At 41.5% G+C, this 17,820-nt stretch overlaps 2 protein-coding genes across 11 annotated transcripts in view; one reads left to right on the forward strand and one right to left on the reverse strand.

Annotated features, from left to right (window-relative positions):
• CLVS1 (clavesin 1) overlaps positions 1-7,271 on the forward strand; it is a 179,483-nt gene extending 172,212 nt beyond the window's left edge. The window contains exon 6 of the mRNA XM_004484324.4: positions 4,643-7,271. Coding sequence (XP_004484381.1) covers positions 4,643-4,730 — 88 coding nt within the window. The 3' untranslated portion in view covers positions 4,731-7,271. The remainder of the gene's footprint in view (positions 1-4,642) is intronic.
• The window catches only part of ASPH (aspartate beta-hydroxylase), a 219,514-nt gene continuing 208,045 nt past the window's right edge, over positions 6,352-17,820 (reverse strand). For all 10 annotated transcript variants that reach the window (XM_071207828.1, XM_071207827.1, XM_058275567.2 and 7 more), the window contains one exon: positions 6,352-8,545. In XM_071207828.1, the coding sequence (XP_071063929.1) occupies positions 8,395-8,545 (151 nt within the window). In that variant the 3' untranslated portion in view covers positions 6,352-8,394. The remainder of the gene's footprint in view (positions 8,546-17,820) is intronic.

The raw sequence follows: 17,820 nt of genomic DNA on the forward strand, positions 1-17,820 counted from the left end.
CTAATAAGGACTTATACAAAGCTGACACCAGCCTGAACGCTTTCCCTCTCTTATTTCCTGTGATATTCATGACCACCTACGAGGAAGGCACCATTGTACCTCCATTTTAGAGGGAACAAATTTGTCCCAAATCAAGTCATTGCAGCACAGGCTGGAAAACTCATGAGTTGCTGCTCTTCTGTTATAGGGAGAAAAAAAAAACAATAGAATTACTTGGAAGAATCATTCACAGATACCATTTTTAAAAATCTCTTTCCCTTTGGAAAGCCTTACACAGGCTCACTAGCATGTTACAGTCTGTGCTCTTCCACAAAACCCAGCCCATCATTGACTTTATGAAACAAAACCAGAGCTGATGAAGTGATGAGATTGGTCTCTGGAAAATTAAAGGGTAGAATCTGATTAAAATGAGGGGTGTGAAGGCCACAACATTGATGAGATTGATGGGCTTTGCCTGAGGTTCCTTACGTCTCTGGCCTTCTAGGATGTTCGGTGATGCCTGAGATTGAACGGCAGAACTCCTGTGATCTTATCTGGGGTCTACACAGCTCAAACCAGGCAATGGCTGTTCAATGGTAAGAGGAAGTCTTGGTGGTTGTGAGCTATTAAGGTCACGAAATAAAGGTTTGGAAAATAGACTTCTGCCAGAAGAGTGGAACTCTCAGTCCAGTTGTGGGTCTACACAGAATGGACTGGTTCATTGTCATGCTTTCCATTTTCATTTTGATTTTCCCTGAATTTAATTGCCTTTGGCATCAGTAAATATTAAACTGCAGCTATGATCCATGATGATATGGAGTGTGGAAACATTTGGAGGGAGGAAAGGGGAAAGGAGAAAGGACAGAGGGAGGTAGAGCAAGGGGAGAGGAAGGCAGGCAAACAAAATGTGGCTATCAAGGCTAGAATGTGCCCTTGGCTTGGGTTGCTGATTACCCACTAAGATGATGGTGGCGGAAGTAATTCGAAACACTCTCTTGCTTGACCTTGGGGTTAAGCTGGCTTTCAGTGTTGGAGAAGGGGCACAAGAGGAAAGTCTGAGATGCTTATTTTAGGAGAAATCCTAAGCTTCTTGTGGGAAAGCAAAAGGCACTGAATGGGGGGATTACTATCAAGAATGATCCAACAATGAAGCCTGCTCCAGGCAAGGGGCTCCTGGATGCTTAATATACGAACACTTCCCAAACACTCTGTTTAGGAGACATGGAGACTTTTTTTAAAAAATCATTCATAGTTCATCAGTCTTCCCAGGGAATATTTTGACTTGGTTAAAGAGATTGAGGGCACAATTTAAGAAGGGCGTTAATTGGCTTTATTTTTGATACTAGATATTTTTAAGGCAACATTTGCTTTCAATTTTTTCCCGCTTCAATCAAATGTTCATTTGTGTGATTGGGTAAATGATTCCATGTTGAGAGAGAAGAGGCTCTGGTCACCTTCTCAGTAAGGGAAAATAGAGATTAGAAACAGCCAAAAAAAGGGTATATCTGGTTTTTCATGCTCAGAATTGTATTGTTACTGGCCATTAACTCAAGGCATAGTTTATCGACTGGAATAAGAAAACCTGGATTCTGGATTCCTGCTATCATACATGTATTGAAAAGAATAACATAGATCTGAATTTGACCACACGTGGAGGGGAGAGTGAATGGCAGTCACCTGAAGAACCATCAGTGAAGTTGCTATGTGAAAGGTAGAGTTTCCTTCCTTCTTTTCCTTCCAGCTCTAACTCCATCCCTCCCCCAGGCTGTCTCTTCTCTTCTGGGATCCCAAGTCTGTTTCCAGGTCAATGGCTGAGTAGCTGATGCAGTGTCTCCACAAAAGAATGCAGGTTCTTGCACATTTTCTCAGTCCCTGGCCTAGAGCAGGAGACAGTTATACACATTTCTTAGCATGAGTGAGTGTGAATAAATGATTTTTACTTGAAAGTTAATTATTGGATCAATTTGTTGATTTTTTTTCCATGGTGGCTCCCAAAATAATGGCAGGGAAATTCTTGAGACAAACCTAATCCTCTCTGAAATCACAGATAATAATTTGGATGGATAACAAACATCGAGGTCTAAAAGGATGTAGTCAGGGTTGAAATGGGCAAATCCAAAAAGATGAAATTTAATACTCAACCACGCATGTTCAAGATGGGCAAGGTACAGCCTGTGCACAATCAGATCGTTCTTCAGCTGTGTTATATGCGTGCCAGGAAGGCTAATGAAATTTTAGGTGACCTCAGCAGCAGTGTACAGGAAGAAGGAAGCAATAATTTCAGTCTATTTTGAAGTGACACCAGGAATATTTTGTTCAATTGTGGGCAAACACCCAAATGATAAACAGATGGAGGAGAGCACCAGGTGCTACGTTTTAGAAACCATGGCACAGAGGAACCTGGCTCACCACGATGAGGGGAGGGCTGGTGTGCACTCAGTCTTCAGTAGGCCATGTATGGAAGGGACGGATTTGCATGTTCTCTGGCGGCTCTAACAGGCAGAACCAGGCTGGTATGTGGAAGTTTCGAAAAGACAGATTTGAGTTCAATGTAAGGAAGAACTTTCTGGCAGAGTTGCCCCTCCAGGGGCATGAAGGAGTGGGTTCCTCATGGGGGGGTATGTTCGCTAAGAGGCTGCGTGGCCCCTTACTGGAGATATTCTGTTCGGTTGTCCAGAACCGTCACTAAAGGTCCTTTAACTTTGAGGCTGTGATCACTTGTAATGTTGTGTAATAAAGGGAACTCCCATGAAAGAAGGAAAATGCAGTTTAGGGTCTCTAAAGTGAAATGGCCCTCAGTGCACTCTCTTTTCTAAGGATCGTGGTACAGCAGGTGGGGGGAGGGGCTGCCCAAGGTGCTGGGGGTAGGTGGCCCTGGCTGGTGGTCCAGCTCCTGTTTTTATTGATGTTTGCCAATATTTGTATTAGCGTCTTCTGGGTTCTTGGTTTTCCTGTTTTTTTTTTTTTGTATCAATCCTCTCACCACCCCCCCAACACACCAGGCCCTTAAAACAATGCATAGGAAATGTCCCAGAAGTAAATGAATCCGGTTCTCCTTTGAAAGTTAGGCTGGGTTTCTAAAGTTGGGCTGAACACATGGACTGTTTGAATGGATTAATATTTAGAGTAGAAACCAATTGTTCTGTGACAACTATACTGCTTTGTTTCTTGATTTCTTGATTTTATGGTTTCTACAGCTCATATATTAATATATCCTGAATGGTGGTAAGAATCTCCGACAGAAAATTAACTTTTGCAGTGAGATGAAATGCCTCACTGAAACAGCTCCTTGGACTTAAGTACACTCCAGGGCAGTGTGGACACTAGGTTATGAAGTTCATCATCCCATTCTCCACCCACTATTTGTGTTACTTTTTTTTCCATTTAAAAAATTTATTGAAGTATATCATTCATAAATGACGGTAAGTGTATATTAAAAGTTGTGAACTTATAAAACAAACATGCATATCATCACACAGAGCTCCCAAATATCACCCCACCGTATGCTACTTGACATTTTGGCCTCTTGGGTTTTTCCCCATCTGTAAAATGGAGACAATAATAGCACCAATCCTCAAGGTTGTCATGAGGATGAAATATTTTAATACAGATAAAGCCTTATAGCAATACCAGGTATGGACTTATCAAATACAGTGTTGCTACATATGTAAATTTTGCTTATTTGAACAATCCATTGCCACTATTTTCTTAATGCTGTCAGTGCTCTTTTTTGGTTTGTGAATATTTGTTGAATGTCTACTGCATGCAGAGCTCTTCCCTTTTCTATAAAATGAAATATAATTTCAGTGTCATCCAAATTATAAACACAGGGGAAAAATTCATTATTAGTCTAATGTAAAGGATATATCAGAAACTACTCCCTACCACAAAAATAATCATGGTACAGCACGCCATAAACTGTATCTAAAATTGCCCGTCAAATACTTTATATCCTTAGCAATAACTGTGTGTGATGGGGTAGGTAATAGATCTTTTGTTTTATAGGCCAGAGAATACGGGTCCAGAGAGGTTCAAGAATTTTCCCAGAGGTACCCCAGCCTGTAAGGCACAAAGTCTGCACTCTGATTCCAAAGCCCGCCATCATGATGATGGTTTCCGTGATCTAAGGAACAAAGGCAACACCCGAAGAATGTATTCTGAAATATTGAAGAACCAACACAATTTGATTTTATGCATCTCAAGACCTTCAAAGCGTTAAGACACTGGGGTCTGATAGGTTAATAATTTTCCCAGGGACACACAACTAACACGGGCAGGGTTGTGACTAGAACACTTGTTTCTTCTACCAATGTAAGATATTTCTGCAAAGATTATAGGCTTCCAAGATGCCACTCTGCATAAAAACGTGGCACAGAACACACAAAGCCAAGCAAAATAGAGATACGGAAAAAAAAAAAAAAAAAAGGAAAGTCTATGTAGTTGTTTTGAAAGTCTTAAATAAAAAGCAAAGGGGATTTTAAAAAATCCCTCATTCAGAAAAAAAAAAAGACTATTCTATAACAAAAAATTTAAAGAAAACTTAAAAAACAAAACCCCCCCAAAAAGCAAAGGGGAATATAAAATCTGAAAGCCCCCAAGTTTCTGGAGTTGTTGCCACCTTGAATTGTTGGTAATTGTGTCTTTTCCTCTCCCCTCTTATTAGGTCTCAGTCTGTGGTGGAAGCTGGGACCCTGAAACATGAGGACAAAGGAGAGAATGAGAACACTCAGCCACTCCTGGCTCTGGACTGAACACCCAGTCACCCAGATGCATCCCACATCGCCAGCCTTCAGTGCCATCAGCCACCCTGGGAGCACGGGTGCAACTGACCCACATGGACACGTGTGTTTGGCTTGACACGGGCCCTTCACTTGCGCCATCCAGTAATGACTCATCGCCCATCAATCTGGGCAGCCAAAGTTGAATAAAGACTTGGGAGATGTATTTTTTTTTTCTTTCCCCAGCGAGGGGATTAGAGGATCAAGCAAGGCACTGATGTAAACACAATTCCCTCTCTGCTCCCCGCCCGCCCCCCCCCCATATTTATGGCATTAAATGGACTGAAGAAAGAAAAACTAAATTTGATGCACACATGCATTAGGACAAGGATTTTTCCTGAGTATCACACAGAGATCCTCTCCAGTTTTTGCAAATTAAGATTAAGTGCATTTTTAAGTAGATACATCAGAGTTAAATTGTGCAGACACAGTTGTCAAGTTCAACGCATTTTGCAAAGCCCTGGGACAAGCATATCTTTAGTAATTTCCATTCTGATTGAATTTTTTCTTTGACCTCATCACCAGCATCCAATTGTTCCCTCTAAGAGCATGTTTTCATTGCTCTGGCCATGTGCAGAGCTGGCTTACCAAGATATCCTGTAAAAGTGAGTTTGACATCACTTCTTTTATCAGACCACCAGCTGACTAGAATGAGCTGATGTTAAAAGAAGACACACACCATTTGAAATATGATTATTTCATCTTAACAGTGTGATTTCCCACAGGCAGCCCTAGAGCCCATTAGTCCAGTGTGTGTCTGAGGAGAGAGAGAAATCTCATGGAAAACTCACGGCAGTGATTAATGAATCCATTCAAGTTGCCTCACTTGGGTTACTACAGCAAAAGAATGTGCTACCAACCCATTTAACCCCACCCTCCTGCAATCAGTTAAATGTGTTGCTGGGAGGGTAAAAATTCAGTTGTGGAGGAAGATGTTTATTCTTGAAGGAATGGCTAAGTATGCAAGAACTGAAAATAAGAGAAGACTAAGAATGCAGGATGAAATGCCAAAGATCATTGTATTCCTTTATTTTCCTTAGAAATGGAGTCCCCAACCACTCTTTCAAAGGGAATTAGATATAAAATAAACTGAGGTCATAGGATATGATATCCTTACTTGTGCCATGTTTCCCAAAACCAATTGTTTATTTTTAGAGATCTCTTAGTCTCGACGTGCCATGGGCATTTATTCACTTGATGAGTTGGTGCTCAGTGTCAAATGGAAAATGTGATTTTACATTTTAAGCATTTGGGAGGGTTAATAATAGCTGAATAAGTGAAAAGAAAGAGGTGATTCACCTGGCCATAATCGCCCCCAATAGAGAGTACTGTTCATTGTAACCACTTTCTCAATGGATCAAATGTCCTAATTTTTCCTACTGGTAAGAGATAACAAGTAATCTTTATATTCCAATACACCCTTGATGAAATACAATTGAAGTAGAATTAAAAATATTTCTCAAACAACTGCAACACAGTATAAATAAAACCAATTCATTTTGTGTAGACACTTCAGATCACAAAATATATTGAAATAATTCACTTAAGTACTTTTCTTAAATTCTACGATGTAGCAAAGAAAGAGGAACTCAAGTGAAATAGGCAATCCATTTTATTATTTGGGTTTATAATCCAAGAATTATTGACAATATTTTACAACAATAACAATAGTTCTGGCTTTTCAAATAACATTATTTAGAATCAGGCTGTAGGGACCCAATTTTTAGTACCATATTTTATTTACTAAGTTAATGAGAGCTAGTTTTTACTCTATCTCATAATTTCAGTAAATGAATGTAAGATGATGATTCAACCATTACAATTTATGTTTGAATTTTCTTTGTGTATGCATTATACACACGAGAACCAAATTCAATAAGCAACATGAATGTTATTTCATGAGCTTTGGATTGTATTGTCCTTCGTCCAATCATTTCCTCTGTTTAATAAATACTGATGGACACAAATATCTTTTTTATTTTTTAGGAGTTTTCTTTTTCTTCTAGATCTTGGTAATTGATTTTGATATCTGCCCTCCCATGCCTCTTCATTTATTTTACTGGGATTTTTGAACATTGGCAAAGCAGAAGGGAACAGGACAACTATTTTGCAGAATTGTGTATTGGACGCTAACGTCCTTAAGGTCAAGCAAAATAGGTCAAATTGAATCTTAAATTACTGTTTTTTAAATGAGAGTATAAAAGCCTTCTCCATTGTCCTGGGATGGAAAAGAAAGCACAAGTGTTTTCTCTACCTGTGAATACAAGTTCATAAATTATGCGCCATTTCTTCAGCGTTTCTGTTCACCTCGGCTTAGAATTCAGTGCATGAATATCATTACATTCTTAGAGCTAACATGTCTAGTTAGCTTTCATTTTAAAAATACAAAATTTAATGCATTAATACTTTACTAAATTAATGACTTGATCATCTTTGGAATGAGTACAAAAGATCATTTTTTCAAATGTTATTTCTATGTTGTGGTTAATATTAAAACTCAACTATGGACAACAACTGCTATTTCAAAGTGTTGCTTCATGTTTAAATGGCAGAAGTTGCTGATGCCAGGGAGATGGAAGAGTCTTCCAAACTTTTCCAAAGAGGAAAGCAATCTTGACACCCGACATCCAGGACAAAGTCCCCCACATTCTTCCTGACCTTCCACTTTGCCATCCTTTGCCTCAAAGACCCAAGGGCTGTTTTTCCCATGATCTACCATAGGCAGGCACTGTGGATTCCCAGACCCTGCCCAGCAGACAGTGAAGAGGCTGTGAGCTGGGTGCCTTAGCAGTCACCTCTCTACCTCATCCTGAGAGGACCCTTTCCTGTTTTTGTCCAAGCCTAATATCTGGCATTAAAAAAATACATGTGACATTTTTATCACTTAATATAAAATGATCCCCTGTCCTTTTCCACCGTAAAAAGTTCCTTTTAGAAAGAAATAAGCTTTTGCCACTACGTCCACCATTAGCCAAGTGATGGGGAAAATAAATTGTCACCCGCTCTAAATGATGACAAAAAAGGAAAACAGACTCCATGTGTAGGGCTTGGTACGGTTCGTAGACACTGGCATAATTACATCTTTCCCTTTCCTATTAGGAAATTAAAATGGCTTCTTTCATATGAATATCTTTTACTAAATAGAATTAAAAGAGGGAAGTGTGAGTTCACAGGAAAATTATCATTAAACAGCCGGGAGAATGTTCACAGAGCTTATCATTAAACAACAAAAAATTAATGACAAAATAGTCTGGCTATCCTAGAAAAATATAATTGCATAGAAAAATTACAACTAAAGCTCTCCATTCACAGTTTCTACATATATTCTCACTGTACTCCAGTTTAGATCTATTCTAGGTGAAAAGAGTATCTTTGGCCGGCAAGGTAGAAGCTATCATATATTCATCATAAATACATATATCTGCTCAGTGCTGTCATGGATGAAATAAACAGGGTATTTTCTAAATGAATTGGAGCTTGACAGATCTTCCCTTTAGTGTCTTCTAACCCTAGGAATTTTTCGGCTACAAGTGAAGGGAATTAAGAGCCTTGGTGTCTGAATAGCTATCCCTACTTCCAGGGAGATAGAACCAGAAAAATAGCTTCTGTCCAGGGTGTCCCAAGCCTGTAAAAGACGCTAAATTGCAGGAAGGCTGCGCCTCTGTTGGGGTGTCAGTTCAGGGTGCCACACATCCACGATGAAGATCAGCCGGAAAGTTGAGGCGTCCTGCCACACTTCGTGCTCAAAGGAGTCGTCAAAGATGAGCACTTTGCCTTCTTCCCAGGTTCTGAAACAGAGAAACATGGACTCTTGAGTATAGCTTTGGATAGTGATAAGTCAGATGTCTGGAGCTAAATCATGTCTTTGTGCAGGAAGTCACTTTTATGATATCTGATCAGTATAGCCAAATAAATGGATATACCTAGCCAGATTCTAGTCTTTCCTTGATGATTAAAAAAGAATTCCAGGACTCTTATGATGAACACTGACGATGTACAAAGGGCAGGGGCTTGGTGATGGACGCATGCTGATCTTACTGCGTGCCCTGAAATCATTCTTGACCAACCCCTAAGGGAGGCTTGTTTAGTCAAGTGAGTACCCAATGCATGTCTGGCAGCAGCTGCACAGGACTTCCGTGATCCACGGCTCTGGAAAAGGCCATCTTCCTGGGCTTACAGAGACCCATCTAGACCGACAGACATGACTGTGTCTCAGGCATCTCTGTGCCCGTTAGGATACAGTGTCCAAACACCTCCAAATAATTCTCATTTCAGCTCCTTCCATCTGGTACAGTTTCATTTTATGGGGAAAAAAAGGAGTTTAGGAAATAATGCTTTACTAAACCCAAGGACCAGGAGACAGATGACCAAATTAGGTGTTTCCTACTTAGGAAGAAAATGGGAAGATCGGAAATTAATTTTGTTTATACTTTCAGTGTCATCTGCTATTTCTAATCAATGCTACCAAACACCCTTTAGGGCTTCCAGTACTTCAAAAGATACATGATAGGGACTAAAGTCAAAATGCAGTGTTAGCCTAGACAAGGTGTTAAAGAGGGAAATATGCAAGGACAAATGCACAGAACCTTTCAAATCCAAAGAAATTGCATTAGCTATGCTAATGTTCTCTTCTTTCTAAAGTAGATATTAATTGGTAATATATTCAATGCTAAATTACATTTCTAAAATGAAAATTTTACTAGGAAATCTTTAGATATCCAAATTCCACTCAAGCGTTTGAAATTTGTATATCCTGGATTAGCAACTAATTAGAAGCATAGCACGGAAAATGCTAGATTGATTTCAGGTTACTCTGTTATTATTATAAAGATGTTTTCCTTAGGAAAATGGTTTCTGTCTTCTTATGCACTTTAATAGGTGATTAATCAATCTTAAGTTAAGTAATATAACACATCACAGTTTCTCGAAGTCAGGACTGTTGACAACTTGGGTTGGATAATTCTTTACTGGGGGGAGAATGGGCTTCCCAATGTTCAGCCTGTTGAGCAGCAGTCCAGGCCTCTAACCACTAGAGGGCAGTAGCACCTCCCCTGCCAAATAAGGACAACCAAAAATATCCTCAGACCTCCCAAATGTCCCCTGGGTGAGTGTGGGGATGAGGGTGAGGGTGGGGGAGGGGTGGGGTTGTGCTGAGAAACTGCATGAATCTGACAACAAAATTTCCAAATTATTTAAAGGAACTAAAAAAGGTAATGTTTGCAAGTTGGGACCAAACTTCTAAGCAGGCTACTGCCTTTTCCCACACTGCCCCACGGTTATGTGCTGTCTCATGCACCCGCCTAATGACTTGCGTTTAGCGTGTAGAAGTCAATGGACTCTTGGATACAATTCCCCTGGAAATTCAAAAGCAATTGAGTTCCATCCAAGGGTGAACAAGGACAGAAGTATACAGAGCAAAGGAAAGGATAAGTCAAAAAGGCATTCACATGTAAAACCAAATGTGAAAAGAAAGGCAAGCTAAGAAAAGAAAAAAAAATGATGATAAGAAAAAGAAGGGCAATGATCTCTACCTAATACAGAGTTCATAAATCCCTTTCTAGGTCTCAGTGTTTTCAGAAGAACTAAGCAAAGTCAACAGGTACCACCGACAAGCCTACAGTCTAGGTAGGAGCAAAGGGGGAAGAGAGCATTCCCTGTGGATCGGGAGAAGGTTTTAGCACTGGAACATGTGGATTTTCACAGAACAGCAGTTATTAGAAGAGTGGAATTTGAGAATCATTGGTTTGTGGCTTTTCAGATATATTAAGCTAATGGTGGGCTAGAGTAAACCATTAATTAACCAATTTTTAACAGGAAATATGGGTTGTTAAGTACAATTGTTTAGGATCATAAAGACTGTATGGGAACTGTGACTTATTTGACTTATATTTGTTCTTCCATTTGCTTTCAGGTATTTTTCCAGAAAACAGCAAAGATGCTCAATTACTTATTATTCCAATGTAGATTCCTTCTAGATACGCTTACAATGATGGCTTTTAAACAGTTATGGGAGCGAGAACTGAGGGTGCAGCGCTAATGGACCTAAGGGGGAAAGGGAAGGCAGTCGGCCCTCATCCAAGTGGGTCTGAGAGGAGAGCGCCCTCCTGGGGAAGGATGAGCACTTGACACACGCAGGGCATGAAGACGGCGAAGGCCTTTAGATCCCTTCTGAACCAAAAGCAGAGACTCTCATTAGAATGCAAAGTAGTCAGCTTTTTAGGCTACTCGATTTGTAACAAAAGCTCTACCAAACAAGACTAAACTAAGCACAAATTACGATATGGAAAAGCTCTGAAGGAAAGGTCTTCAGAGTAGCCTGGAAGAGTTTTTCTGAAGGCCCTGCCTGGCCATTCTCAGGGGCTTAGGAAAGCAGGATCCTGGGGGCTGTGGGCCCACCCCTCCTAGAATTTCACCTTCCCATTCGAGAGAACAAAGACTTTTTTTGGTTTATCATATCTGACCACAAGATATAGCAATATTATATAATCCCTCAATTGATCAAACTACTATAATGATGATAATAATAATGATATAATGGTGGGAACATACTTAATGACTACAATTTTGCCATAAAATTGCCATCGATACTAATAAGGCTAAGTAATGATACTAGGCCATTACAGAGTTTTCCGCCTAAGAATCTTACAGATAATGTTGCAGGGATCTTTGCTTAAATGTTGTGAGGTAGGCAAAGGACATTGTTCTCATTTTCTAGCAAAGGAATAACATGGAGAAATGAAGATGTCTGCAATGACACTGTGATTCAGTGATAGAAGCTGAGTTACTGGACTTGCTTCGTTACTGCCCAGGATTCCTGCCCCCCTTTCTTTTTAAAGATATATAGTCATAAAAAATGTTACCTTAAAAAATATAAGAGGTTCCCATATACCCCACTCTCCATCCCCCTCACCCCCCCCCCACTGCTCCCACATCAACAACCTCTTTCATCATTGTGGCACAGTCACTGCACTTGGTGGCTGCACTCTGGAGCCTGCGGCACCACCTGGACTGCAGTCTACATTGTACTTACACTTCCCCCCCAGTCCACTCAGTGGGTTATGGCAGGATGCACCAAGTCCTGCATCCTGCAGGAGCTGGCATTCTCAGCGTGTACACCTGCCACAACGAGGAGGCCTGCGCGGCATTTAAACAAGGTTAAGTGGAATACAGAAAAGGGCTAAAGAGATCAGGAATAAGGATATGGGACGCAGCTTGTATTAATTCCAATTAATGAGAAATTCCTCACTTCTGACTCCCTTGGGAATCCATGGCTGTAATGATAATGTATGATTGTATGATCACCAGTTCCTCTTCTCTCTTTCCTCATACACAGAGATGAAGCACACTCACACACACTCACACACACACACACTATCTATGAACAAAGTCTGTTTTCAGGGAGCCAGGGCATCTCTGCTCTGGCCCTGCCTGCTGCCAACTAGCTGTGTGCCCACAGCAAAGCCATACCACCTCTGGGCCTCAGTTTCCCTACTTGTGCAATATTGGAGGTGGACAAAGTGGCCTCTGAGGGATCCAGTGCTAACATTCTGTTAACTCTCTGAGCAAAGCTGGGAATTAGGACTTCGGCCTTCACATTGCATTGCCCATGACATATTTAACAAGTTTTCATTTGGAAAAAGGGTATAATATCTGCTTCTTTCTTTATTGTCAAATTCTGAGCTTCAATAACTGACGGCTAACTTCACAAAGAACGACTTGTACCAACAGGCTCTGTATCGCTACAGCCCTAGCTGGCCCCTGCCAAGAGGTCTCTCTCTCTCTCGACCCCACAGGCATTAGAGCTACTCCAGCAAGGCCAGCACAGGGCGGCCCGGGCTCCCACCATGCCTCCTGTCCAACCCCTCTGCTACCTTTCCCGATAGCTTTTTAAATTTTATTAGAGAGGTTGTGAGTTACCAAACACTCCTGCATAGAACAGAGGGTTCCCACATCCCGCCCTATTACTAACACCTTGCACTGGTGTGGTACATTTGTTCCAACTGATGAAAGCAGTTTTGTAACTGTACTATCAACTATAGTCCCTGGTTCAAATTAGGGTTCGCTCCTGTACTGGGCAATTACATGACTTTTTAAATTTTTTTTATTTTTTATTTCTCCCTGTAGCTTTTTTTAAGGAAGTACAGGAGATTGAACCCAGGACCTCGTACGTGGGAAGCTACAACCGCACCCCTTTCCCTGTAGCTCTTGAATTCCCTTTCTTGGCCCTGGATCACCCAGGTGCAGAAGGGCCTGTGGCACATAGCGGAAGGCCGAAAAAAGGAGAAAAAGAAACGGAAGAGGGAGAGGAAACTCAGGAGGCCCCTGAGAGGGAGAGGCTACCCTGGTCGCAACCCCTCCCAGGTATCTCTCATTCCATGGTGGGGGGTGGGTGGGAGAAGGAGAGACGGGAGGGAAAGCTCTCAGGAGCCGGCCCGTGGCCCCTCATCTCCGCCGGCATCCCGCTCAGCCCCACCCAACCACAGCCCCTTCCCCAGCCCTGGCCCTCAAGCCCCACACTCATCCCCGTCTGTGCAGACCCAGGTACAAGAACCAGCTCTGACCGAGCAGGAAGGCTTGGCGCCACGCCCCGTCTGCAGCAACGAGGAAGGAGGACGAGAACAGCTCAAATTTAACGAGAGCATTACTACCTGATACTTTGTAAAGACAGGGCCGAGTGTATTCCATATGGATTACTTTAACATCCAGAACCACACAAGGCATTCTTTTACTCTTCCCACTTTACAGATCAGGAAGCTGAGGCTTAGGGAGCCTATGCAAGATGCCTAAAGTTACAGGGGGAAGACAGGATTTGAACCCAGGTCGGGTGACTTCAGGGCCCTTAACATGCTTTTATGAAAACATTCGATCCTAAAACCTGAAGTTAAAACTCTGATGCATTTTCTCGCGGAAACATCATAATATATGGTCACTGGTCCAAAGACCTAATAATAAACACGATGAGTTAAAGAGATTTGGGGCGGGGGGGCTGGCCCAGGAACCACTACATCATTTAATGTTGTCATAGGAAAATGCATTCCAACTTCCCATCAACCAATTCAACAGATGACTGGAACACAACCAGTTTCAATGCAGGAACTTCCAGTCCCTGTGGAGGCATCCACATTTGTATATGTGTGCATTAATTATATCTGCATGTATAAAAAGGCACACACACTACCATGCTAACCTGAATAGAGGTCAAACAATTCTATTGATGTTAATTCACTACGTTTCTTAGATGAAAGAGAACAGAGGACAAAATTACTACTCAAAAACAAACCTTCAGAAAAACATTCCATTTAGTTAAAAAAACACCATATTACAAACTTGGATGGAAGAGGGGTGTATTTTGTGGAACAGGACATCTCTGGTTTCAAGGAAACTAGCAAAGAAAGATGGAAGAAGAGAAAATACTTGGCTGTAAATGATTTGGTAATTGATGGGCTCCATAATATTCAGAAATGGTAAGACTAACTTTATCCTCTCGGATGCTTTATGAAAAACAAAACAAAACAAACACTGTCCATTGAACAATAATTCTTGATGGATTAGAAAATGTTACACCTATCTTACTTGTTAATATATCAGCCTGACTTCCACACAATCTTCCTAATTGGAACCTGGAGAGGTTAATGAAAATATGTACTATGAAATATTTGAGGTCTGGGGAAAAGACTAGTATTTCTACAGGAAGACAGAGAGGAAGTATATGGCTTATTGCCACTTGATGTCTTCGGTTCTCCACAAAGTGGCAGATGCGTGGTTTCCTGGACATGTGGTTTGCCCAACATTTCAGGCTGATGATTCACAGGCAATAAGGCGGAGTCTCCAGGAGAATTGCCTGCTCACCACTCATGGTTCCCTCCTACCTGGGAAGGCTCCGCTGGAGACTCAAAAGAATGATTTTCTCCCTAGAGTCACCCCAAGCTGTTACACAACAGCCACTCCCTGAAGGTAACAACTCCCATTTGCTGGTGGCATGTTTATCCGCTGACTCAAGTCCACTCAGCTCTGGGTAAGATCACTCATGAAAATAGAGAACTACTATGTGACTCGGCAATCTCACTTGTAGGCATATACCTCAAAGAATCGAAAGCGGGCACTCAAACGGATATTTGCACACCGATGTTCTTAGTGTTATTCCCAATTGCCAAAAGGTAGAAGTAACCCAAGTGTCCATCAACAGAAGAATGGATAAACAAAGTGTGGTATATCCATAAAATAGAATATTGGTACAGAGTTTCTGTTTGGGGTAATGGGCAAGTTTTGGTAATGGCTTGTGGAGATGGTAGCACAATATTGTGAATGCAATGAACACCAATACATTCTATATTTAATTATGATTAAAAAGTGGAAATTTTAAGCTGTATATATGTTACTAGAATTTTTTTTTTAAGTGTGGAACCCTAATTTTTAAAAAAGCTGCTACTGAGCTTACCTAACAGAGGCCAAAACAGGGTCCGCCTGGGGTGACACAAATGGTCCAGAAACTCAGACTCTGTGGCTGCTCTGTCCACTTGCTACCCAGCTGCCTCTGTAGGAAAACCAGCACTGACGTGCTCACTTTGTCAGCGCAGCAGGAACTGAGTCTTGTAAACAACAACAACAAAGCCCAAACAAGTTCAGAGGCTACGAGTCTGTGGCTCAGGGCACACACTTTCAAGCCGGAGAACAAATTCCAGTTCCAGTATCAATATTTACTGAGTGGCCTTGGGCAAGTTACTCAGTATCTTTACGCCTCAGTCTCCTCTGCTGTACATCTGGATTTTAATAATCCCAATTATACGGGATTGTTGTCAGGATTAAGCAAGTTAATATATGGAGAACGCTGAGAACAGAACTTGGCACACAGTAAGTGCAACTGCTACCTACAGCAGCAGCAGTAAGTAGCATCACGAATGCATCTATATTGAAAAGTGACTGGGAAACATCACTGGTATTGGAAGCAAAGATGAAATTTACTTTCTCATTATGCTTATCTGTATTTTTCCAATTATGAACAAGGAACATGTATGAATTTTGTAAATCAGAATGCATTTATTAATTTTACATGATGACTGTATTTACAGTGACAAAAAGCTATAACCTGTGAGCTCATCTTCAGATAAAAGAGCCGTGATATGTTTCGCAGTGATGGAATATTTAAACCTGCACACTGGCAGAACTCCCATGGCTTGGAAGAAACATCAGTCTGATTACTAATACCTGAGAGGTACAATGCACAAATTGTTACAAGTAACCTACTGTTTTAGAAGTCGAGGAGCTCTGAAAAACGGCTTCCCGATACCTAGCATGGGGAAGCCTGATTTCCTGGCGTGTGTTTCTCTTTCCATGTCAACTGTATTTCCACAAGCCCAGCATGAAATTTCCAGATTTCATTCCACACGCCTTCTGTCCTCAGATATTTATAAGCCAATGGTCTACTATTCAGATAGCTATTTTCACTACAAACATTACACAGCACTTTAATCTAATTGACTCACTTCTCTGTGAGAAGCACTGTTTTTTGTAATGAAGTACTAAGCCCAATCCAACCATCCTTGAGCTGAGGATGATGAAGAATGAGAATATAATACAACATAAAGCAAGTACCATAGTGGGGCTATGGAGAATGACCGGCAACCACAAGCAGGAGGAAGGGCACTGACACTTAACGGGCCCTACAAACAGTGTAAGGACCACTGGTAAGAACTGCCCCCACTCAACTTCTCTCTTCCTCTATTAGGCCATGTTACACTAATCTTATCTTTGCAGAAATAGCCAACTGATCAGAATAGAATACAGTTAGTAGCTGTGGTCAGAAGCTAACTGCAAAATCTAGATATCCACAAAATGGAGCTTTCTAATTTTCAGTGTAGACTCAGTAGGATAGTAGAATGAATTAGCTGAATTTTAACTCACTATAGTAGTAAATTCTCCATCTCCTGGTGGAGTTTAGATGCCATTTTCTGTATATACAATGTATGACCAAGCATACATCTAAAGCATGTAGTGCTACAGAGCATGAGCAAGATGCAACCCTCCCTGTCAATCTTATAACCCAACCCCTTAAACTCCTCCTCTACCTCTGCTGTTCAGAGAGGCAGATTTGAGACTTACTCTCCTGGCCTCTGCCAGCTTAATTAAGCTCTTTCCCTTGTGTGATCAACCTTGGTGTGGGCTTCAATTCTCTATGCCGGGCAAGAACCCAGAGAACGTGTGAGTCCCCTTCAGCAGGGCAGAATGTGAAGCATTTAATCCCACCTAGCGCAACTGTAGGTAGGTGAGTGGCAACCACTTTTTAACCATCACTATGAATTTGCAAACTACAAGGTCTGCAAGTGACTATCAGCAGTACCTTACTGTCATGGGAAGTGGGTTGTATGGAGGGAATGGAGGAACTGCCAAATTGATGTTCTTATTCAAGATCACCCTCAGAAGAAGTTGCAGGATTTGGTTTAGTGCCATTTCCTCTCTTCAGTAGGTGAAGACAGTGAACCTAATCATGTTTTGAATTTGAGGGGAGGAGTTGGCAGCTATTTTCATTGATCAAACACAGTCCCACAGGTATACGCTACGACGCTGCTGGCGACGACTTCACCTGTTGGTGGGTTGCTAGGGTAGGTCTCCCAGCATTCTGAGCCCTCTGGGATTTCTTCCTTCGGTCTCAGCCCTGTCCACCTGCTCCGCTTCTTGACTGCCATTCCCATCCTTATTGACTCCGGCCACTGGTGAACAGGATCAGTTCTACACTGTGGGCCTCTCCCCTCCTATTTCTAAGTGGATTTTATCAAGTGATTTTGCTCCAAGTATCTATAAGCAAAATAGACAGGAGATGAAAGAAGGAAGGAAAGAAAGAGAGAGGAACATAGGGAGAAAGGAAAGAAAGAGAGGAAGAAAGGGGGTTGGAAAGGAAAGGAAAGGAAAGGAAAGGAAAGGAAAGGAAAGGAAAGGAAAGGAAAGGAAAGGAAAGGAGAAGAAAGGAGAGGAACAAGTCTTAAAATCCTAAGACCTGAGGCTCTTAGCCGTCCTCATGACTTGACTTACTGCTCTGCACTTCCGCCAACATTTCTCTACCTTTCTC

Source organism: Dasypus novemcinctus, chromosome 14 (genome assembly GCF_030445035.2).
Source record: "Dasypus novemcinctus isolate mDasNov1 chromosome 14, mDasNov1.1.hap2, whole genome shotgun sequence".
Classification (NCBI taxonomy): Eukaryota; Metazoa; Chordata; class Mammalia; order Cingulata; family Dasypodidae; genus Dasypus; species Dasypus novemcinctus.